Raw genomic sequence first — 24,139 nt, forward strand, 5'->3', positions numbered from 1 at the left:
CTAGATAATGTCCATGAAGATAAGATGGCCCGCAAGCAGATTTTCAAATCTAATTATAATTGATGGAAATTTTAAATTGTATGCTGTAGATATTATAGTCACACATACGCCCAAATAAAAGTACACGTATTGTAAATTGGTGGTCCGTCGAATTGGTTGAGAAAGGTTGAGAAATGATGTCCTAAATAAAGTAATGATTCTCAAACGGCATGCTGTAGAGTGTCACAAGGTGTTCATGGTAATAAAGTTACGCTGCCAATAGAACATTCACTAGTATCCTATTGTACGTTAGGGTGTCGCAAAATGTTCGGGAATCTGTGTTCTTGAGAATCACGATGCAGTTACAATTAAGCGTGGATAACACCACGAGCCTGAGACCGAAAATTTTATGATTAGCTACCGTAATTTCCAGTCAATGAGCTTCTGGGATGTATGCGCGTTTGGTCATTTCCGCTCATGAAAGAAATTCGCAGAACATTTTTAAGATGAATAATAATAGATATAAGGCAAAGAGTGAATAGATATAAGGCGAGATTCTTCACTTCACATACAACAGGTACGGATCTAGATCGATATTTAGGAAGGAGTCACGTAGATCGTCCCGTATTTTACGAGACAGGTCAATTTTTCCCATATTATCTGGCTCTTAATAGAAACGTCCACATTACTAGCGACCTTAGAAATAGAGCCTATTTTTCATGAGCTCGGGTCCTGGACAAGTAGAACATTTTTTGGGGCCCATACATGTTGTTCTTTGAGGCAGAGCCTGGAAGAGATGACAGGGAGCTCGTGCCTATAATACAAAAGGCAAGCACTTAATTCCGGGACTCTAAAAATTTGTGGGTCCAATTGTGTGTCCCGTTTTTCCATGCGACAAGCAAGTCCTACTGAGGAAATTAGCGGATTTCTAGTGTACCAATAACTTTACGTATATTCCTGGCCTATCACCACATGGACAGCTGAGGTGCCCGTAAAGAAGAACAAAGAACAGAATTTTGTGTTCCAAGTTACGTCTCGAAAGTCGTTGAAAGAAAAAAAAATCAGGATAGGAAAGAGCGATTGTCTATATACCGACATTACCAATGTCACAATGTCGATGGAAGTTGACGGATGAGTCAGCCTGATATTTCCAAAGAGCTGGCACCCGTACCTCTTCTATTAGAAATCATAGCCTCTACCAAAGAAACAATTTCTCCGGCTATCGGGTCTCTACCACGAACCAATCCGACTATTGCAACTGACGTAAAATCATCAGCACAAACAAAGAAGCTATATTTCCGTGATAAAAATCTTTTGTACCAATGCATCCTTGGTCTACTTTCCGAAAGATGATGATTAATGAACTTAAATTAACCTGTCGATTACTTGTTATTAATTATCCGGCTTATTAAATGTAAAAACAAAAAAAAAACTAATAACTTTCTATGTTATATTTAAATGGTTGGAAGTGTATGTGTGTGGTAGAAAAATCATAATTACTCGTGTATCGGTAATTCTGGTACTTTGCATTAACGGTAGGGAGAAAATAAACAATTATAAGAGAAGATACCGATCTGGACCGTGGAATTAAAAGAGATAAAAACCATAAAAAATCATCAGGGAAACAAACAAATTTGGAAAGTCCTAATAGATACGAAGTGAAGAAGAGAAAATGGTAACTTCATTATTAGAACCGTAATAAATTATATCATATTACATTCATAATAATAATGATGATAATCTTACGTTTGGGTTGCCCTAAAAAAAAAGATCGATTTAAATCTTGGGGATAGAAAACGATCGAAAAGAGATTTAGTTTTTGTTTCTTTGGCGGGAAATGATATCGAAATGATTGGATGTGAAAGAAAAAGGTTGGAGAGGAAAGGCACGAGAGGTAAAATACACAGTGTGTCTTAAGGAAGACTGAAGAGAAAAACCAAGGTCAGGTATTAAGTAGGGTGTGCCGATTTGAGACTCTTCCCAAGGTCTCAACGGTCTAAAAAGACGTTCATTCATTGGGAAAAAAAACGCTGACGGTGGTGATGATGGCGGTGGACAAAAACTCGCCCAAAGCGATCATATATGTTATGTATATGTAATATTTTTGTTTTGAATAAAGAGAGGAGAAAGTCAGCCAGAGATGGTAATAGAACCCCCAGAGAAAAGAAATCGGCAAGTACAAGGACAAACGGAACATTATAGAGAGGCCCCGAATAACTAAGCTTTCGTAAGTAGTATTACATCTGAGCTTCTACTTTGGCATTGACGGCTAAGAAAAGATTCACGGCCAGTCAACACCAAATTCGGCCACGTGCGTCTTCGAAGCGAATCCAGCCTATTTATAAACAAACTGAAAAAAGCTCACGTCAGGTGACACAGAAGATATGTATCTACCATAATACTCTGACCGTGAAGTTTCTCAATTGGTCTTTCTCGGGATGATATCAATCAAGGATTATACATCAACGAGAAGAACACACGTTACCTTCACAGTTCGGTTAATTGTATTCTTAGCATCGTGCTACTTTGCAGATATTTTTTCGGCAGCAAACAATTGATCTGCATGAATTCAATCTCACCATGAATAAAGAGTGTGAAGGTGTATATCGAATCTGAAGAATCTGAACAAGTGGCTTTGAAATTTCCTACGTTAGAACTGTTTAAATAACTTCGTAGGTGAAACTGTTGCGTCGGAAACATGAGCGCTAACCCCAGTATTTTTTTGGTATCCGCCCGAGTACACCAGAATTTATTCAAAAATCATAATATTTTTGCATGAAGCTCAAGCCGTGCACCACGGGTCTTATCTTCTGACAACCCCGGAATTTAATTCCCTCCACTTAAATTGAGGTTTTAGATTCTAGAACAATATATAAATTGGTAACGCAGAATGAAGCATACATATATCAAATGAAAAACACAAAATTACAAATTAATTCTCAAGAGTAATATCTTGTAAAAAATGGACGATTGGGCATAATGTAATGCAAAAGTAGCAAAACAATGCCAAATTAACTTCTAACGAAATATATAATGTCCAATTATCGTGGGCGTATCCGGTCCATGACCCCAAGGCCACTCAATATTTGCCACTATCTGCCAACATACCTATAGAAGTATTGAGTTTGATTCCCCCCCCCCCCGATTGTTGATTCTTCCCAATATTTTCAATAAATTTTTCCTTTTATACTGCATTTAGATAAGATTTCCAATTTAATGACGCACTAGTCAGTTGTGAATCCTTTCTGTACGAAATTATACTAATATACAAACTTAATAAACTAAAGAATGATTCCAAATGGGAAAAAATTTCAATACAATGTCCTGAAACAGCTGTATAAGGTAAAAAAGCTCTCCGGGTGCTAGGACGTTTGATTCCGCAGTACCCCGAAAAAGCTCTCGCGGTACTCCAGGATTCGGCGGAATACCAGTTGGAAAACTACGATACATGGATTACTTTTGTTAGAGCACATTTTTCCACATCATACGAACAGATGATCGTTTTGTGTTGAAGTGACTCATCTTATTAGAGAATTCTGAATATTTTTCCTGATCATGAGTGCTATTCTTCCTGTTTATCATCTCGTGAACATTTCCTGATGAACTGCCTCTTAAAAAATATATTTTCGTAATAAAACCTCGAATGGGAAATCTATCATGATTTCAACATTTAACAAAGATCAGTATTGAGTCAATCAATTGACTGAAATCATGAAACAAGATAGCTTTTTCCATCAAGTTATCTTTTCAATATACTGTCGACACTCGTCATGACGAGCTCCCCTCGTTCTATAGAAAACGGACGTTATATTGGGAGAACATTATCTCAAACGTTTGAGGAAAAAAAATTAGTTTCTTGAGAGAAATCATATTTGGGCGAAATAAAAAAATTATATTCCATATATTTTTTTTATAATTTGAGTAAAAAAATAACAATTTAATTGATAATAATAAAATTCCAATTATCAAGTACATTGTACGCACCTATATAAGGAATTCTCCAATATCAAGGATCAAGATGGAACATAATTTTGACAAACGAAAAACGCGAATTTTGAGCATTTCTCCGCAAAAAAAGAGGTGCGGGGACGAGCGAGTTCGGTCGTTGTATTGGATCGAATTGTTTTCACGTTGTTATATTGGATGAAAATAACATGGTACGAATAGGAAAAAAACACAATAGGAAATACCGTACCGGTAGCTTTAACGAAACAGTCGCAACAACGTAAGATCGTTATAACGAGCGCCGACCATATTATTCTAAATTCCTAACTGGATTCCTCAAAAATATGACCCTCTATATTTCTTTGAAAGAAAAAAAAAAAAACATATAATCACCAAATAATTATACATAACATTCAGAAAGAGGGAAAATCGTTATCAATTGCAAGAAACCGTCCGTAAAAAGTCGTCAAATGTTTTGAATAGGATGTCTCAGCACGACATCGTTTTCATCGCAATCATGGAACGTTATACGATATCCTGACTTCTTCTATTTTCTTTCTGTTTCATATTGTAATGGCAATCGGTATTAAATGATGTTTCAGATTCATGGTATGGAATGGAAATGAAAAATGTGCGCTGAATACTGATCGCGCATGTGTTTGCAGAAGCGGGTTTAGCTTCACGCCGGATTATTGTGGTACACAGAATAAATTCCGTTCCTCACTCACTGACGAACAACTTGTTGGTAGACACACAGATGAAGAAGAGGACGAGGAGAAGGGAAGCGGGTCATACTTTTTTGATCCGAACGTGACTCGCATCATGATGAGGAGAATGCCACGTTTTTGGATATTGATAAGGCATATACCCCTGTTCTTCTTTTTTTTTTTTTTCCTACCGTTCCATGGGTATAACATACCTGTGAATTCACATTTTTTTCTTCTACCTTTCCCTTTTAGTTCCAGATAAACAGAGTTTTCACCTTTTTTTTTTTTTCCTCTCTTATTTACTTCATGCTTTTTCTGGCGTTATAACCAAATGCGGAAGTTGCACCCTTTCTCTATTTTATTTCAGTGATTCGTGTACACCCGTGTTTACCTTGCCCCAACGTGACTGTGAAATCATCAACATACCATCGAGAATAACATTACCACACACACACGACAAAAAATATATATACATCATGTGTTTCTTTACTTATTTTCGAAGCATATCCATTCGAATAATTCGATGGACTAATAATTGCGTCGAATAATTCCATTCGACGCATGGGTTTCATTTCTTGTTGAAGTGTGAACTCTTATCTCTGCCATATATCTTCATTTTTGTTTTGTTTGAGCGACATATCATTCTGAACGCTGAATATTTTTTGCAGCGATTCAGTCGTCCTACATGCTGAATATTTTTTGAGTGATACATCATTCTGCATGCTGAATATTTTTAAAGTGACACATCATTCTGTATGCTGAATAATTTTTGGAGTGACTCATCATCCTATGTGCTGAATATTTTTTGGGATGACACATCATTATGTATACTGAATATTTTTTGGAGCGACACATCATTCTGCAGGCTGAATATTTATTGCAGCGGCACATCATTCTGCATGCTGAATAATTTTTGGAGTGACTCATCATCCTATGTGCTGAATATTTTTTGGGATGACACATGATTATGTATACTGAATATTTCTTGGAGCGACACATCATTCTGTAGGCTGAATATTTATTGCAGCGGCACATCATTCTGCATGCTGAATAATTTTTGGAGTGACTCATCATCCTATGTGCTGAATATTTTTTGGGATGACACATCATTATGTATACTGAATATTTTTTGGAGCGACACATCATTCTGTAGGCTGAATATTTATTGGAGCGGCACATCATTATGTATGCTGAATATTTTTAGAGCCACACAGTCCTCCTATATGCTGAATATTTTTTGGTGTGACACATCATTCTATATGCTGAATATTTTTTGAAACAATATATCATTCTATACTTTCTACACGTGTTGTTTTTTTTTGTTTGGTTTTTTTGGAGCTACAAATCATTCTATAAACTGAATAAAGTTTGAGATAAATCGGCACGTCATTCTAATGTGCTGAATAACATATTTCGTATTGAAACAATATCTCATCAGTTGAATATCTTCTGTTGAAGTAACACATCATCCTATCCGTCAACTATTTCCTGTTGAAAGCACTGTTCTTTTCACCGAGTTTCTGTTTTTTTTTTTGGTCAAAGCAACTTCTCATCTTTATTTGCTCACCAGTTCTCGTTACGTTGACATCTACATTACTCACCCTTTTTTGTAGCGCAGCACTGTAATAAAGTGACAAATTGATCGACTTTTGAAGCAGACGTGATATCTATACACCTTTAGAATAAATTTTGAGTCTCGTACATTTGACGGTGAATGACACAGTCAAACAGAGAGAGTAGAGGGGAGAAAGAGAGAGAGAGAGAGAAACAACCGGGGCTCCAACCTAGTATTTGGGGATTCGAGTCCGAAACCCGAACCATAAGGCAACCAGGTCAGCGAAACGATGAATTTGATATATTTTTATTTCTAATTTTCTTGTGAAATATCGAAACGCACAGCCGTACAGTATATATATATTTCTATCGCTACGCATTCCACCGCAAACGACCATCATGATCCATACACCCATAAATATCTAGATCTCGGACATCACTTTCACAAGGACAGCATCGAGGGCTTCAGGTCACGCTCAACTACGGAAGAAGGCCAGGGAAAAGAAAAGTATGAAATGAAAAAGTGAAAGGATCCAGAAGAAAGAAAAGTAAAAACAAAAAGAGAACCAGAGACAATGAAACTATTCCTTTCATTTCTTTTATTATTTTTCTTAATATAAGATTAGAAGAGAAATATATAAAAGAAAAATCCCAAGTCATCCATTTAAAGACTCATAATCGTTCCGTCATTTCCTGGAGAAATATTGTCGCAATTTTCCCCCGTAATAACCAGAACCTTATTTAAAGACGGACTTTGTGGGACTGTAGTCCAGAGCGGAAAGTTCGGAACGGCGGCAAATTTTAGAGGAATTAATATTTAATTAATAGAATGGGGGAAGGGTGGTAAAATTTATTTAGACCAAATTTCCGATTTTTCCTAGAGAGCAAGGGACCAGTTCAGTGAGCGCCAAACAAGTGACCTAGAGAGTTTGCAAGCATGGTAAGTGATCTAGTCCGTAAGGGGACTATGTCATTGAGCGACCAGAAAGTGACTTAGAGAGTTTGCAAGCATGTGAATGATCAATTCAGTGGATCAGTTAAAGAGCGAAGCACCAGGTCGGTGGATGATCAAAAGAAGGCCCTAGAGCAGTGTTTCTCAACCACCGGGCCACGGCACTGTACCGGGCCTTGAGTGGTTCGGTGTTTCATTTTTACCCATTCATTTCCCGTTAAAATCATGTGCATGGCCGGGCTTTACAATCACGAAAATAAAATCATCCGAGCACAGGGGCTACCAAAGGTTGAGAATCAGTGCCCTAGAAAGTGTGCTAGCAAGTGACCAAAACAGAGTGCAAACATTTAAATTATCAAAAGAACGACCTGGAGAGAGCAAGAGACCAGGTCAATGAGTGACGAAAAGAGAAATCTGTAGAGTTTGTAAGTAATTAATTAACCTTTTATCCACGGGGCACGCGATTATCGCGTTCTATGTCATAAATAGTGGATAAAATACCCCCGCGATTTTGTACAGAAAACTTCATAAACCACCTGCGGCTGGAAGGTTAAATGTGAGCTGTTCAGTGTCAGTGAGCTTGAGCGTGTGCAAGCTAGTGAACGATCTAAAGAGTGACAGAGAAAGTGTGACCAAATGACTGACTTGAAGGTAGATGGAGGGGCAGTAAGCGGGCTATGTGTGGCCCAGGGCAGCAAACTTGAGGAGAAAGTGCTATAGAAAATCAGACCAGAATTTGAGAAGAGCGGCAAAATTTGTGTAGCCCATATGCGGCAAAACCATAAATCCGCCTCTGATAAAATCAGACTATGGAGACGGAATATTCAAATTACGGAATCTCCTAGATGAAATATCATTATTAAGTGATCATGACATGCACTTGAGCATAGGAAAAACGCATTAATTAGACGTGATTAAATCTCGACTTACCTTACATCCTTCGCAGGTGAAAGCCCCGAAATGATATCCTGCGGCGGGCTCGCCGCATACTTTACACAACTGGTTCATCTGTTGAAAGAAAACGGCGAAAAAAAAAATCAACATCATATGACGTAAAATGTCATTCAATTATTAATAAACAATCAATTAATTAATTCTTTCTAAATTTTGGGCGTCGTCACTCTTCTGTAAGTGATCATTGATTATGTCTTATTAATTATGCCTTATTGATTATAAAAATATCCAAGTTTAATTAAATTTTCTAGAATAGCAGAAAAAGATAGACCGCTGTCTGTCATCTCTGTCTTTTGAATATTAACAAAATTAATAGGTTTTTTTTAAGAGTTCGTATTATGTAAAAACATAGTTATAGTGTAGGATGCAAAAGTTTACACACCTATGAAATTCGAGCTTAAATTAAAAAAAAAACGAGTTATTGAATAGTAATAATTATCAAATACTTCCCAGATATCACTGGAAATAAATTTTCGAACATTTGAATATTAAAAGCAGTGCTGTCATTCGAATTGAAAATACATCTTTATGCGAAGAGAGTGAAATTTTCGAATTTACGAAAGTTTAAACACAATAAAATATTTTCACTGTTGATCGCTGATGTATGCAAATGACGTAGCAGCTGTTCAGTACTTACGTTCTTCACGTGACAGCATCAGTTATTTGAGATACCGCGAGCTACAGAGAACAACAGTTCTCAATGAATAAGCCCAATATAGAAGTTGACATCGGAAGGAAAGAGTTTCGGATATTGCTGCATTCCTAGAAAATTCTAAAGTGTCTATTTACCGAGTATTACGTGTGCAGGTGATATCTCTGTAAAAGCCAAACACCGATCAGGAAGGCCACGTGATACAGATAAAACAGGTGACAAAAGCATCTAAACACTGGCAACTACGCAAAGCATGACTGCTCAACAAATTAACACTGTTTGGGTCCGTTTGATCAGAAACGAAGTTTGACTCGTTTATTAGATAATTGTTTGTCAATGAATTTTTATGGTTTTTTCTAACTTCAATTATAACCTCAACTTTATATGTCTGATGGCTTTTGAATTATTTTTTCTCTTTCTTAATTTTAGTTTTCTATCTTGTTACGTTCGAGTCCATATGACCAGAAAAATAAAATTCCTTCCACAAAGTCCTTAAAAGTTTATTTTGTACATTAATTTGAGAGTGAAATTTTTTATTGTGACTTGTGGATGTGTTAAATTCTTTTTACATCACTGAAGAAATGGGTTTATCTACCAGTGGTCCACGGAATCCTATGGGCCCCGTGTAACTTCACTAGCGATTCAACGAGAAATACTAAGGGACAACAGGGGAAAATAATAAATAATTGTAGATACTTCTCGAGCCTATGTTCTACTTTCATAGTAAAGGGGGGGGGGGGTGTTCCTAAAAATTTTCACACAGTTTTGACACTCCCTAGACCAGGGTTGGACAAATCCCAACCCCCACATCACCATGGCGACTAAAATATTGGTAATTTACTTGAAATCATATATTGAACCAAAATTTTTTTTTGCGAAGTTACTAAATCACAGGCTGACAGCAACACAAAATTGCTGAAATTAATAGCAGCATATCTGCCAACGTCTATTATTATATAACAACACTACAAACCAGTTTTTTTTCCTCTATATTATAAAATAATGGTGTTTATTCACATTCTCTAAATGATTATTTCTCAAAATACAAATTCAAGCAAAAATAAAAAATCGTTTGAATCACGTAGCAAAGAATCTATGTCTGAACTTGAAAATTATACGAGCAGTGAAAATAATGTTTCTGTTGATGCGATAAAGATAGAGAAATTGAGTTTCGAGTTAGTAATTTTACTTCGGTATATCTACTTCGTGGAGAAGCAAATGATAAAACTATGGTATAAAAGTTACAGGTTTCAGCAAAATGCGTCCTGAAATCTTCTGCACGATCTCATAAGCGACAGCCTTGATTTAAAAAAAAAATGTCATAAACTAAAGGCACATCACACACATATCGGTTAAGCTGCAACTCCAAATATTTGGCGGTAAAAATCGTCATCAGAATAATATCCGTTCTGAAAATTGTGGATTGGACAGCCGATTAGTTACATATAATTGTCGGTGTCCGATACGGAAAATTCAATTTATGAATTCATTAAGGAAAAGAGGGAAATCTCTCGGAAAAGATTTTTCAATGATTTTTATTTTTCCGAAAATGTGACGTTGTCTAAACTTTTGCGTCGATTGTTCATATGCTAATTTTTTTTTTGGGGGGGGGGTGTCATTAGGACGTACGTAAAGTGTAATTTTATTATTTTGCAAATAAAGTACATGTTCACCCCAATAAATGATAATTAATTTAATTTGTGATGTTGCAGTCAATACTTCTTAAATACTGTGTGATACCAACTTGTGTCTAAACTTCTGCTGTGCACTGCGTACACGGTCGTAACTAGGATTTTTGCCACCCCCACAACTTTAAAATTCGATAATTTTTAACGGTTCTCTTTGTTTTCCCTAAAACAAAACTGCCACCTCCTAAATTTTCCGGATAGGGCAGTTGCCCCTCCGCCCCCTTCTAGTTCTGGCCCTGACTGTATATGTTGAGAAGGATGTAAATAAATTTCTGCTTCAACATCATTCGTGGGATTCGATTTTCGTGAGCCTGCTGCTTATTGGATTCGAAGCTTGCGGGGCCTACTTGAATTTATGTGATGGATCCCAAGCCTTAGAACCCATTAGAATTTTTTGTAAAATTCAAGCCCAACGAACCTTTCAAAGTAGGCTTCTTACTGTATTCGAAACTAGTAAAAATATCGACAGAAGATCTCTGCTACTACTTTTTTTCAGTCTACATGATCCTGAAAAAAAAGTAGTAGGAGAGATCTTCTGTCGATATTTTTACTTAAGTTTTACTTAAATTAAAAGCGAAAGCACCGCTGCAACGGTGGTAGACTGCAGTAGTAATATTGTTATGGTTTTTGACAAAAATTGTACTTGTGGCGATATCTCTCGATAGGAGTATGACACGTTGTTGTAGTTCCAGTAGATGGCACTGCTATCGCATCACATCTGCTAGAACGCGATAAAATAGCATTCATTGTTCGAGAACATTCTCGCTGATAGATGACTGTTGTTTCTGCTACTATAAATTGGGGGTCCATGACAGGCACCAATATTTCCGGTGGATCTACGACTATAAGTATGGGTTCCATGGCAGACACCAAGATTTCCTTGAGGTCCACAACTAAAACTATTTGGGAACCTCTGATCTACATGAGCCAATTGTTTAGATTCCAACTATACGAGTCTGCTTGACCTATAGCAAGATCGAAACTACAAATCTGTCATATTTTCAGGTGAAGATAGTAAATGTTTGAAGTTTCATCTTATGTAAGCATCATGTTGAAGGTCTGCCTGCTCTCTCCGGAGAGACTCTTTCAAATAGAAAATCAGCTCGTATTCGCTCCTCGAAATAGGAAAAACTGCAGAAAACTTACTCCAGCCTTCATGCCACTGTGTTCGAACCTTTATCCTCACGATAAAAGTCGATCTAGATGCTCACCATATGCGACGAATACTGTAGAAAAGATAACTTAAACAAGTGAAAAATTTCACCACTAGAGCTCAGGTCGGGATAATCCTGGAGGGGGATAAACACAACCACAGACAGAATCAAGAAAGTTTTAATAACAATCATTCTAATGACCATTACTGATAATTTAAAATATATTCCCGAACCCGGGAGACCATCGCTCAGTTCAACGGGAAATATTTAATGACTATCAAGTAGAATAATTATAGAACACATATTATTCCGCGCAAGTATAAGAAAAGTGAGATACACTCTCCAACAAAATAAGACATCACGAATGGACTGATATAAACGTGGGGAATCATTTCTATAATGACATGGATACGGCGCCGGCGGCTTAATTTATCAAAAGGTGGAGGGGGGGGGGAAGGAAAGCCGCGATCGAATTTAAAAATTCATTTTCTTGAAGGTCGTGGCCAACGAGTACAAAATTCGTAACACTGACGTTGTTTCGTAAAACGCTCGAGTGAATTCTCGAAGAGAGAGAGAGAGAGAGAGAGAGAGTTGCAATCCGGAGAGGAAACATTAAAGCCTGCGAATTCAAAACGTGTAGAGAGATGACACAGGTTGCGGTTATTGAAATAATACTTTAACAAAAAGAAAATAGCCATTTCATCTAATAATGTCAATTAAATAGATCGCCGCCTATTTCTTAAGAAAACCCCGAAGATGAAAAACAACGATAACTTGGAGAACCACTTCCTCGTTTGCGGTCGCTTACGATTCCAGATGGCATCCTGATAATGACCTTGAATTACAAAAAAAAAAAAAAAAAACTACTCAATTGTGTGTATGAGATGATTCTTTTCTCATCAGTGGAGAAAAAAGAATGCATATCAATTTCTCTGTCCAAAGAGAGAGAGAGTCTTTAAAAAAGCCACACACACAAGCTCTGATGTAATCGGTGTCTCTCTCTCTCTCTCTGGCAGCAGGAATGAGTCGTCCCTTGGACATCCTTTTTCGCAATCGCCATGACGTAACAGCAGTCTGAGTCTGTGATTTGTATTCGAGACGACGAAAAATGTCCGAAATACGGAAAAATTTAGTGTTCTTCTTCTTCTCAGGGAAAACTTTACGCGTTCTCTCTTTCTTTCTTTCTCTATATACATATGATAATTAGTTCACATGCTTATTTCTTTTCTTCTCTTGTGTGAATCTGACTTTTTTATTGTTATTATCATAATCTTCGTCATATCATGACGAACTCGTGTTCACTTTATGGCACTGAGATCACGTTACTCAACAAAACGTGACGTTGAATTATTTTATATTTTATTATATTTTCCTCTTTTTTTTTCAAACTGGTTGTTATTAGTTACTTGTTGATGATGTAAAGATGATCGGTTTGACAACGATTGTATTCGGGTTGATCGTCTTGATTAGATCTAAAGATGATTCGAGAATATTGATCGAGATATGCATTGATTTACGGGTCTATGGTTTTTTTTTTTCCTTGAAAGAAGGTCGTGCACAGAATTTCGGGTTTGAAATTCCGATGAAACAGAATAATTTATGCATAACAGTTTTCCTTCTAAAATATGTGTCTATTCTAAAGAGTGTCTATTTTTAGACACCCGTAGTTTTAATTTTTGGCCTTAAGGTTCTCACGATCAAACGTCGGAGGATAGAAAACACTGAAAGAAAATATACAGGAAATTCGTAAATGGTTTAAAATTTCCTAAAAAATTGAAGGAATTTGTTTCTGATGAAGGGGAATTTTTTTTTTTTTTTGAAATACAAAAATTAATTGTTTTTTGTCAATAGAAAGCGCTGCAAGAAATAAAATCACAGAATTCCGTTTAAAAACCTTTATTCAATCACTACTGCGTCCGAAACGTTCGTAAGCCGGGACATAGCTGGGTTAAAGAAACTTCACAAATAGCTCACCAATGTCAACATCGCAATGAAAACCTTACGTAAGCGATACGTATTCAGAAATGAGTTGTTAATTGTGCAGCCTGCACACACATTTTTTTTGGACTCTGATTCGCATATTTCGAGTGTTTTTTTTCGTGAAGCGCCCTCTGTCCATTAAAAATCGAACTAAAGTTTTTTTCTGTACCAAAACAAAAGTCGCCGTTCGTGGGGCAAAACTTTTTGGCCACACACAACCGCATTCAAACTTACCAATTCCTTCAATTTTCATGAATTTTTAAACTATTCACGAATTTATAGGGGGTCACCCTGTATAATTTAACCAACTGATTAAGATTTAGAATCATGATTTTTGATATGTCCGCCGGTCCAGTTTTTGGATTTGCTTATTGAAATTTCCCCTAGAATTAGAAGAATATTTATGATATAAACAGATACTGGGATCAAATTTGTTATTCAGATACTACTTCACCACACATCAACTCCGGCCAGATCGCAATGGTTATAGGTTAAGTTTATAGGTAGGCCATAAGAGCATGTGACCACAAATTTGATAGTAGAGGTATAGTATAGAAAGTGTATAACACGGGTTTATCAGACACAAAAGTGAAATATCATTACTGTATTTTCGTGCGCATATTCAGCGGATTACACGTTAAAAAAGTATCGGAATCTCTAAGTGTGGATTATACACCTTTAGAGTTGTGTATGTTACAATAAATGTGTGATAAATCGGTTGTTAGTACATAATAAAAGGATTTTGATATGTATAATAACCGAATTTATCACATTTACCGTAACATACACACCACTGAGTTTTCTCTATAGTTTTTCTTCTTTTTTCTGAGAGGTTCGAATAGAAAAAAAAGTATGCATATATTACAAATTAACTGGTGAAAAACACTTTTCTTAAGTTTTATAGATGGCGTATAGATGTGGGTTGAAGAATCGGTATTTCCTCTATGAAAACGAGTCAAAAACAACCCCTTCTATTCCTCAAGATTTCATTATTGGGGAATGAAATTTTCACATGTGGATTGTACGATATCAAATTTGGGTCGATATCTTTACCAAGACCATTTGAGGTACAAATATGTGTTCCTCAGGTTTTAACTTGAAAAAATAATCATTAAAACCATAAAAAATTAACCACTTAACTTGTGAAAAGTATAATGTTTGTGATTAGACGAGTTTTTTCTTCGTAACGATAAGAATTGGTTTTTATTTTCACTTTAAAGCCCAAATTTAGTTTATCTTTTTATTGATATAATATACGAAATTAAACAGGGGGAAAAAAAGACTTCTATTTTTGATGTAAAATTTTTCCAAAACATATTTCACAGTTGAATGGTTAAGCGAGAAGAAGATAAGGTATCGCCAATTCATAACTTGAAGTTTTACGATTCATAACGTTCCGGTTAAGTTCAATTTTGAAATGTGTTTTTACTGTAAAAAATTGAGTAATCAATAAAAAGTGAGAAGTAGGAAATGTTAGAATGACGATTGGATATGATATCGGTCGAATGGCCATCCTTCCCAGCCGTTCTTGCAAGATGCGGTTCCCGGTGGGGAAAATAACCACACAGCAGCTTTCCAATATTAATATAATTTTATTAATAATATTATTTAGGTTTTCCTAAACACATAGTGATAGTTGGAACACAGCAACGTTTTTTTCTAGTATTAGTATTCAACTTTGCTAAGCAAGGTTTTACGTAGTTATGTTTTATAGCAAAACTGTATTTCACCCTCGCTTAAAAATTTTAGCTAATTAAAAAAATCACTCAAATTAATTTAATTTTTGCGTTAGTGCATTGTTTCAACTAAAAATATAGCTTCACCAATTAATATATTTTTTTTTGTAAAAAAAAGGTTCAATACCTTTTAATGGGGTGAACGTTAAAGGACTAGGAAATTTGATGCTATTTTTTCTGAAATGCAAACTTATAATTATTTGCAGGAAATAAACTTGTATAGATCTACAAAAGGAAAACATTTATCATCATTAAATTTTATCTAAATATTCTATCCAAATTTTCCGATAATATATCGAGAAGCTTTCACGGGCAGATAAGGAAACATTAATTTTTTGTTGGGCAAACAATAATATTTTGCCATAATTATTAGTTTTTTCGTGATAATTTCTGTTTCTTTTGGATTGTATTTCAGATTTATTAAACACCCGTATTTTTTTTAGTATTATTTTTCATGCTAGTCATTTTGCCTGTTGTTACGTTTTTTATTTGTATTGGTATATAAAACTGAACGATCTATTTAAAATATAGATATCTTTCCCTATCAAAATTTCTATCTAAAATAGATAACTATTGTTGATGATTGATTGTTCGAGACATTAATTTGTTGATTATATGTAGTTTAATTTCTATCGATGTAATTATGATTTTGGAATTCAGTTGATTTTGATCGAATAATTATTTTTAGCATAGAGTATTTTGTTATTGAATAGCAATATGTTTTAATGAACTGATCAAATTGAAAATATTCCGATAATTTTTAAACATATTAATTAACCTATTAATAAGTTGATATGATGAGGACGAATATGATAACGAATCGGCTTTAGAAGTGGTTCGGGCTCACACTTTTGAAACGGAAATGAAAAATATTTCCATAGTTTTCTTTGTAATAAAACAGTTACGTAAGAAAATATGAAAAAATAATAATACTTAATTGAGTAATGCAAAAAATTCAGTTGATTCCTTGAATTTTATTTCGATTTTCTCAGTTTGGTGCGATTTTATGAATCTCTCTGATCGCGTAAAATTTCAGCAGCTCTCAAAAATGACACAGACAAAGGATGAACTCTTTCTAGATAACTATATTTCCAGATATTAAAATAAGTATCGCATTTACATTGCCGTATTATGTTCTGAAATTACAATAAAATATGTACTCTTTCTAAATTACCAAAAAAAAGAATGAGGAAAGAAATTTATATAATGGATTGATTTTTTTTTATAATTCAAATAAAATATACGTGGGACCATACAGGGTTTTAACATTAAATTCTAGCTAAAATTTATATCGAATTTTTTTAGAAAAATTATTCTCAATGTTATTAAGTTTTAGAATTGAAAATTCGGATAAATCGAGGAGCTTCATCCATACTTAGATAAGACAATAACAAAATCTATAACATTGGGTATAAATTTTCTAAAATAAATGGAAAGGTTTTATACAGTATTTAATGAGAGAGATATTAAAATTTTCTTATAGTTTATATAAAAGTTCATTTTCTGTGAATGATAATGTGTGGGATTATAGTTCCGAAGAACTGACATTAAATTTCTAAATTTCTCTTAATATTATCTAAGGTAATTTTAAAATTCTAAAAAAAATTGTTTTATAAATTTCTAAATGTCTAGAATTGTTTTTCTGTGAAGTTCACCCACATAAAACCGTAATGATTTTTTTTTTCAAAAATGGATGTAAATTGGTGATATTCGTGTATTTTTAATTGAAAACTACATCAACCCAGCAATTGAATCAAGAATGGATTGTTTAATTAGCGAAATGGCTAATAAAGGATAAAATACCGAGTTTTCTTTTATTTTAATATTATCTATGAACAGAACAAAAATCTTGCTCTTACAAAAGTTGAATAATTTTTCCTTAAATTTTATTTCCAATTTCCTCAATTTGGTGTGATTTTATAAATATCTGAACACTCAATATTTGAACAGCTCTCAAACAATGACACCAACAAGGAATCAACTCTTTCTAGACAAAAAAATGTATTTTACTTATAAAGCCGTATTTTTGTATTGAAATGACGCTAAAAAAGATGTACTTTCCGAAAAATTAAAAAAACAAATTGAGACAATAAATTTATTTTATGGACTTTTGACAATGTATTTGCCATGTAACACACAAGGGAGTTATAAAGTGTTAACACTAAATACTAGCTATTTTTTTTATAGAGTTTTTCTTGAACGATTATATTCAGTTATTCATTTTTCGATTTTCGTTGAGGAAAATTAGGAAGAATATCGAGAAACTATCCACACTTAGAGAAGACAATTGTAATAAAGTGTTTAAGGCATTAACATTGAGAATAAATTTGCTAAAAAAAACCGATATAAATTTTAGACACTATTTCATGATAATATAACTTTCTTATATAGTCTCTATAGTGTCTATCATTTTCTGTAAATAACCATGGGATTATATTTCAGAAGAACTAAAAACTAAAAGATTAAACTTCTCTTAATGTTATCTGAGATAGTTTTAAAATTCTACAAAAGATATTTTATAAATTTGACCAACCCCCCATAGTACTGAAAATATTTCTTTCTTGCCAAAACGGATCTAAATTTTTATTGTAATATTTTTCATTAAACCAATACATCAACACAGCAATTTAATTGATTACACTGAATTTTCTAGTTAGCTAAAATAGTTACTTAGGAGTAAAATATACAGTTTGCTTTCATTTTATCGTTATCTATAAACAGATTAAATGTTGCATGACAAAGTTGAATAGGTGTTTCCTCTAATTTTATTTCTAATTCCATCAATTTAGTACGATCTTATAGATCTCTTAAAATGTAAAATATACTTTGGCAGCTCTCAAAAACTTACATCGACAAATAAAATCCTTCTAGAGGAAAAGTATTGTATTTATGTGTAGCCATATTTTGTTCTCAAATTACACTGAAAAATTTTCTTTCTAAAATACCAATTAAATTGAGAAAATAAATTTGTATACTAGGTTTTTTGACCATGCATATTCAACTGTACACGGGAGCATAGAGCATCACATTTTAGCTAAAATTTACATTTAATTTAATCTTTTCAAAAAAATTATACTCAATTTTTCATTTTTCGACTTCTATTAAGGAAAATTGGGATAAATATCGAGAAGTCCTCCATACTTAGAGAAGACAACCACAAAGTTGAAAAATAACATTGGGAATAAATTTTCCAAAAAAAATCGATATAAATTTAAAAAAGCATTTAATGATAATAGAACTTTCTTATAATGCCTATATAAGTTCATTTTCGTTGAATAATCAAAGGATTATTATATTTCAGAACAAAACTAAGAATAATTTTTATCTACGATAATTTTAAAATTTTACGAAAAGATCTTTAAAAATACTTAAGATAATTTTTTCGGACTTACCATGTCTAGAGGAGCCATATACGAAAAAAAAAATTGCAATAATATAATTCCAATCGGTTTTTTGTTGTGTTTCCGTCAATCAAAAACAATCTTCTTATTACGGCAAGTTCATGTTATCATACGGACGTGATAATCCTTGTACATGGGTTACATATACACACGAGATCTTATTCCTCGGTCATCATCGAAATCCGACGGACATTGGAATTAGGAGGAACGGGACAAAACACCACAGGAAAAAGATAGAAAGAGAGAGGACACAACAAAAAAACGCGACCGCGCGACGTTCCGCGCCGACTACATTTGAAGTGATGCCGCGCAATACCGACGAATAAAAACTCGACTTCAAGGTCACGTGACGTCAGCCCTCCTTTTCACTTTCACCTGCTGCTGCTTGCTGGTGCTTTCCAGCAGCTCTCAGTCAGTGCTGGTGGTTGCTGTCACAAGAGCAGCGACAGCCATTGCCGACGCAACTCACCACTCTCTCTCTCTCTCCTCTCTCTCATCTCTGCTGTAATAATAACATAGTCAGTGCGTACATGAGCGCGCATTGCATAGCGGTGGTTGCGTTAATTGCACCTTGCCTGGCTGGACTAGATGGCGATGGATCGCGAAGAGGAAGAAACGCCGCTGCCTGTGCTTTTGCTCTTTATTACTTTTATTTTATTTTTTTTTTCTTCGCCAATACGCGATCCCCAGCACCCCGTGATGTTGTTTACGTTGCTGAATACGGAAAGAGGCCGTGATTTCTGCGGATCGCTCGCTCCCGTTGGATGGAATGCGTTTTCGATGGCAATCGGAGACAGAATGAATTGATCTGTCTGCTTCTTGGTTGGTGTTGGTCGTAATTACTATCACTGTAAAAACGATTTTTTTCTCTCTTGATTCTACGGCTACTTTACCGCACACCAACTCCGGTCATATATCGCCATGCGGCAATTTCCAACCAGTGGAGTTGGGTGAGAGATGAAGGTCCCATCCATCGGTGGTCGCCCCAGGCTCGGTAGGTTTAATCGCTAGGGCTGGGAATCGATCAAAATTTTCAACTGGTTAATCAAAAAAATTTAATCGATTAATCGAACGGTTAATCGAGTTTTGATCCATTTTTTTTATAATTATATAATGTTAATTGATGCTTCAAAATATTGCATTTCGTTCATTTCATGCCCCTCATTACTAAAATATACGAATAGATTGAGACATTTAAGCATAACATTTAACATATTATGCTGAACATATTAAGATTAAGAAGATGCTAACGAATAAGGCAAATACACGAAAATACAAAAATCTTAATGTATTTCGACACCAATGGGTCTTCAGAGGAAAAATATTTAACCACTAGTTATATAATATATATTATAACCACGGTTAATAAAAATATTTAACCACTAAAATATTAACCACACTGACTCCCACTTGGGTTGAATACCAAATCTTATATGTATATATATATAAAGCTCAGTTGCTCGGAAAGTTTTTGTACTTTCGTGTATTTGCCTTATTCGTTATTATATTCTTAATATTCTTGGGCAAAGTTGATTAACTCTTCCACATATTAATATATTTTAATCAAACCCTGGAATTTTTTACTCGGATTATTATTATTATTATTATTTTATTTATTTATTTTTAATTTTTTTATTTTTTTGAGGAGTAAATGTTTCCGGAATACGAAAACTGCTGTGCAGAGTGGAGACAATAAATTTTGATCTTGTCTTCTAAAGCCGGATCCACAGCACCAGCGCTACGCAGTTGAGACCCGCGCAAGAACCTCGATTTTCAGTAGATTAGCGCAGTGCGGACGATTTAAGTCTTTTAAAATTTTAAATAATCGACTGCACCAAAAATTCTTAATTTTCGCAGAAATATATATTCGACATGTAATGATGAAATGAAGCTCAAAAGTGGATATTTAACCATTCGGTAGAATTTTACGTATTTTTAATGATTGAAAAAAATATATATATAAATTTCAAAAATCTGAATTCGCCATTTTTTTTTCAATTATAAGTCCCATTGGTCAATTTCTAAATCCGAGATCCATTTTAATAATACGTATCGAATAAACATTTCTGAAAAATTTCATAATTTTTTGGTGCAGTAATTATTTTTAAATTTTCCGTATGAGCATAAAAACTACAATCTGAGAATATCTCGTTTGAATTGTTTTTTTTCTTGTATACATTTACACTATAATTCATTGATTGTTTCTTTTATTTTGTAAAAACAAATTAACCGAACGACACGAAATTTTTACATTTGGTTTTCAATTGAATGAAATATTTTTTGTGAAGTCATTTTCGAAAAATCACCATCACGGGTTGTGACTCCCATTAACCAGATTTTGAACACTATTCGTGAATTACGTAAATTATTAAAAAAATCATAGTCTGTTTCACTATATAAAGAGTCAAATCATCTATGAATTATCTCTTTCATCCCTGACTTATCAGATAAGGAATATTTTGTTTCATCAAAAACATTTCTGGTATCCCAACATGGGACGCATATGATTTTTTTTCGAAAAAACGTTCTTCCTTTCGTAGGACGAACATGAATCCGTTCATTGAAGTCCCTCGTCTGCTATTTCATAGGTGAGATTCGTTTATTCAATTCATCCATATAACAATAATCTCGTTTTATCATTATTATAGTTTTTTCACCAAGAACACTGATTCCGTAAATTTTTCCTCCGAGCATTCATTTGAATAAAAACAACGCTGGTTTTCTGTCGAATTGGAAGTAAGACTCCAGAATTAGAAATATTTTAGCGGTTAGAACTCCGATTTCTGTTTCCCTATAGTGTTATACAGGGCGATCCAGAAAAGATGGGAAAAACTTTAGGGGAGGTGATAGTACACACTAACACAAACAATTGTCATCGAAGAATGCATGATGTAACGTGAAACGCAAAAGTGCTAGCGTGTTTCGAAACGGATGCTCCGCAAACGTTAAAATGACATTCCTGCAGAAATTTATCGGCAGAAAAAGAACGCCACGCTTGCAAATGTAACCCGGGGAATAAGTAGAAACCGTATGCAATTCTGCGTCACTGTGAATAAAAGGGGGACGCCAGCCCCCTGAAGTTATTCCAGCGTGCAACCGCTCTAACAGTTGTAACGTACGGGATAATGGCGCACTTTGGTAGTACTGAAAAATCAGACATGCATTTCAGTATGAAAATACTTAGCGTATTTCCTCAGGTTCCATTTGCATGCATGGTGTTCTTTTTTCTCCCGATAAATTTCAACAGGAATGCCGTTTTAACGTTTTCCGAGGTACCGTTTCGAAACGCGTTAGCGCGTTTGCGTTTCATGTTAGACTATGTGCATTCTTTGATGAAAAGTTTCTCCTATTTTTTCAGATTCACCCTGTATATGTGGTCAGAATTTACACGCTGGGGGAGTACTTAGGACCTGTCTTATGGGGGGCAGGAGAAATGGTTAAAGGAATCTCTCACAGATATATTTTGAGTAATTTATTAAAAAAATAAGCATTTTGTATTGAAAGAAATTGGTGAAAACGGCATGTAAAGACAATTGCTTCAGCATTTTTAATATAAGTATTCTAAATTTTTTCATCACCTTTCGGCATGTGCCCCAAGGGGCGTCTAAGATAGGGCTTGCAAATATATTTACACCCCAGGAATTCTTGACCAATGGATCATGATGCAAACGAGATGTGAAGGAAATTCCTAGATGAGTCGTAAAAATTCACTTGAAGTCCTGTTGTAAATGCACTTATTGCGTCACTGGTTTCACCAATTTAAAACAAAAAGGAAAAAAGCATTTCCCCCGTAGGTCGCGAAGCTGATCTTGTTGATTTTTGGTTGCGCTGAAAAGGTTAAGATTCCCTGTGGTGCGAGATAAAATAAGTTAATGGTCACTAGAGTAAAGAAGCCGCAAGAAAACAGTGGCGTATTTACAGTGAGATTAACGGGCTGTAGCCTCGGGCGGGAAATTTGAGGAATGATTGGTCAGGAAAATTAGAAGAATGGGGGAAGTGTGGCGAAATTTGTATATTACCCTCAATAAATCCGCCTCTACGCTGACAGCTAGAGACTAGGTTAATGAATGACTAAAAAAAGTAACCTAGAGAGTTTTCAAGCATGTGAGTGAGCAAAAGAGAGACTTGGAGCATGAGCAAGCATATGAATGACCGAAAGAATGACCTACAGAGCGTGAGCAAGCATGTGGATAACCAAAAGAATGACCTACAGAGTGAGAGACCAAGTCAGTGAGTGACCTAGAGCGTGTATGAGCATGTGAATGAAGAAACGAGTGATCTAGATAGAGCGAGTGCAAGCTTGTGAATAACCAAAACAGTGATCTAGAGTGCGTGTAAGCATGTGATGGCCAAAATAACTACCTAAAGCATGTGTAAACGTGTAAATGATCAGAAGAGTGAACCAGCAAGAAACCATGTCAGTGAACAGTGAGCAACCAAAAGAATGACCTAGAGCGTGTACAAGCATGTGAATGGCGAAAAGAGTGGCTTATAGAGTGTGTGAGTACACAGGGGGCACAGGATAGCGAATTCAAGGAAAGAGTAGTGAAGAAAATTAGACTAGAGAATGGGAGAAGGGCGGCAAAATTCGAGTAGCCCGCAGGTGGGAAAACTATAAATGCGCCTATGCTAGTAAATCAATTCTAATCAGGCGTAGATCTCCAAGAACGAGGAGGAAAAAATAATATGGGGAATAATAAGTGCGTTCAGTGAAATACGGGACGAATTTTCATTTTACGATTTTTATTCTCATATTCGTCACATCACCTGTTTCTACAGCGTGTAAATTCATTTCTAGTACAAGGCATCCGCAAAAGCTAAAAGTATGAGAACCATTGTAAATCGTCATAAGACACGTCTTTCCTATCAAAAACCAGGACTCGGAGCATTTTGGAACGGACACTCGACTCGAAGCATTTTGGAACGGACACTCGACTCGAAGCATTTTGGAACAGACACTCGACTCGAAGCATTTTGGAACAGACACTCGACTCGAAGCATTTTGGAACAGACACTCGACTCGAAGCATTTTGGAACGGACACTCGACTCGAAGCATTTTGGAACAGACACTCGACTCGAAGCATTTTGGAACAGACACTCGACTCGAAGCATTTTGGAACAGACACTCGACTCGAAGCATTTTGGAACAGACACTCGACTCGAAGCATTTTGGAACAGACACTCGACTCGAAGCATTTTGGAACAGACACTCGACTCGAAGCATTTTGGAACAGACACTCGACTCGAAGCATTTTGGAACAGACACTCGACTCGAAGCATTTTGGAACAGACACTCGACTCGAAGCATTTTGGAACAGACACTCGACTCGAAGCATTTTGGAACAGACTTAGAACGACCAAGACGGTGTCATGAGTACATATCCATGTACTAGTGCCAGAAATAAGTGTTCAGTTTCCGGGTAGTCAAGAAGAATC

General features: G+C 35.2%; 1 protein-coding gene across 2 annotated transcripts in view; it reads right to left on the minus strand.

The window, feature by feature from the left end:
* LOC149064394 (uncharacterized) overlaps positions 1 to 24,139 on the minus strand; it is a 94,272-nt gene that overhangs the window by 29,482 nt on the left and 40,651 nt on the right. Inside the window, exons 1-2 of one of the 2 annotated variants that reach the window (XM_089254846.1) lie at positions 18,694 to 19,060; positions 8,068 to 8,145 (exon numbers count right to left, since the gene is read on the minus strand). In XM_089254846.1, the coding sequence (XP_089110972.1) occupies positions 8,068 to 8,145; positions 18,694 to 18,711 (96 nt within the window). In that variant the 5' untranslated portion in view covers positions 18,712 to 19,060. Of the gene's footprint in view, positions 1 to 8,067; positions 8,146 to 18,693; positions 19,061 to 24,139 lie in introns of those variants that run through there. The other variant, XM_089254845.1, reaches the window with a different exon arrangement.

Source organism: Pholcus phalangioides, unplaced genomic scaffold (genome assembly GCF_987345545.1).
Source record: "Pholcus phalangioides strain wild (caught in Gottingen) unplaced genomic scaffold, Ppha-v1.0 ptg000042l_1, whole genome shotgun sequence".
Classification (NCBI taxonomy): Eukaryota; Metazoa; Arthropoda; class Arachnida; order Araneae; family Pholcidae; genus Pholcus; species Pholcus phalangioides.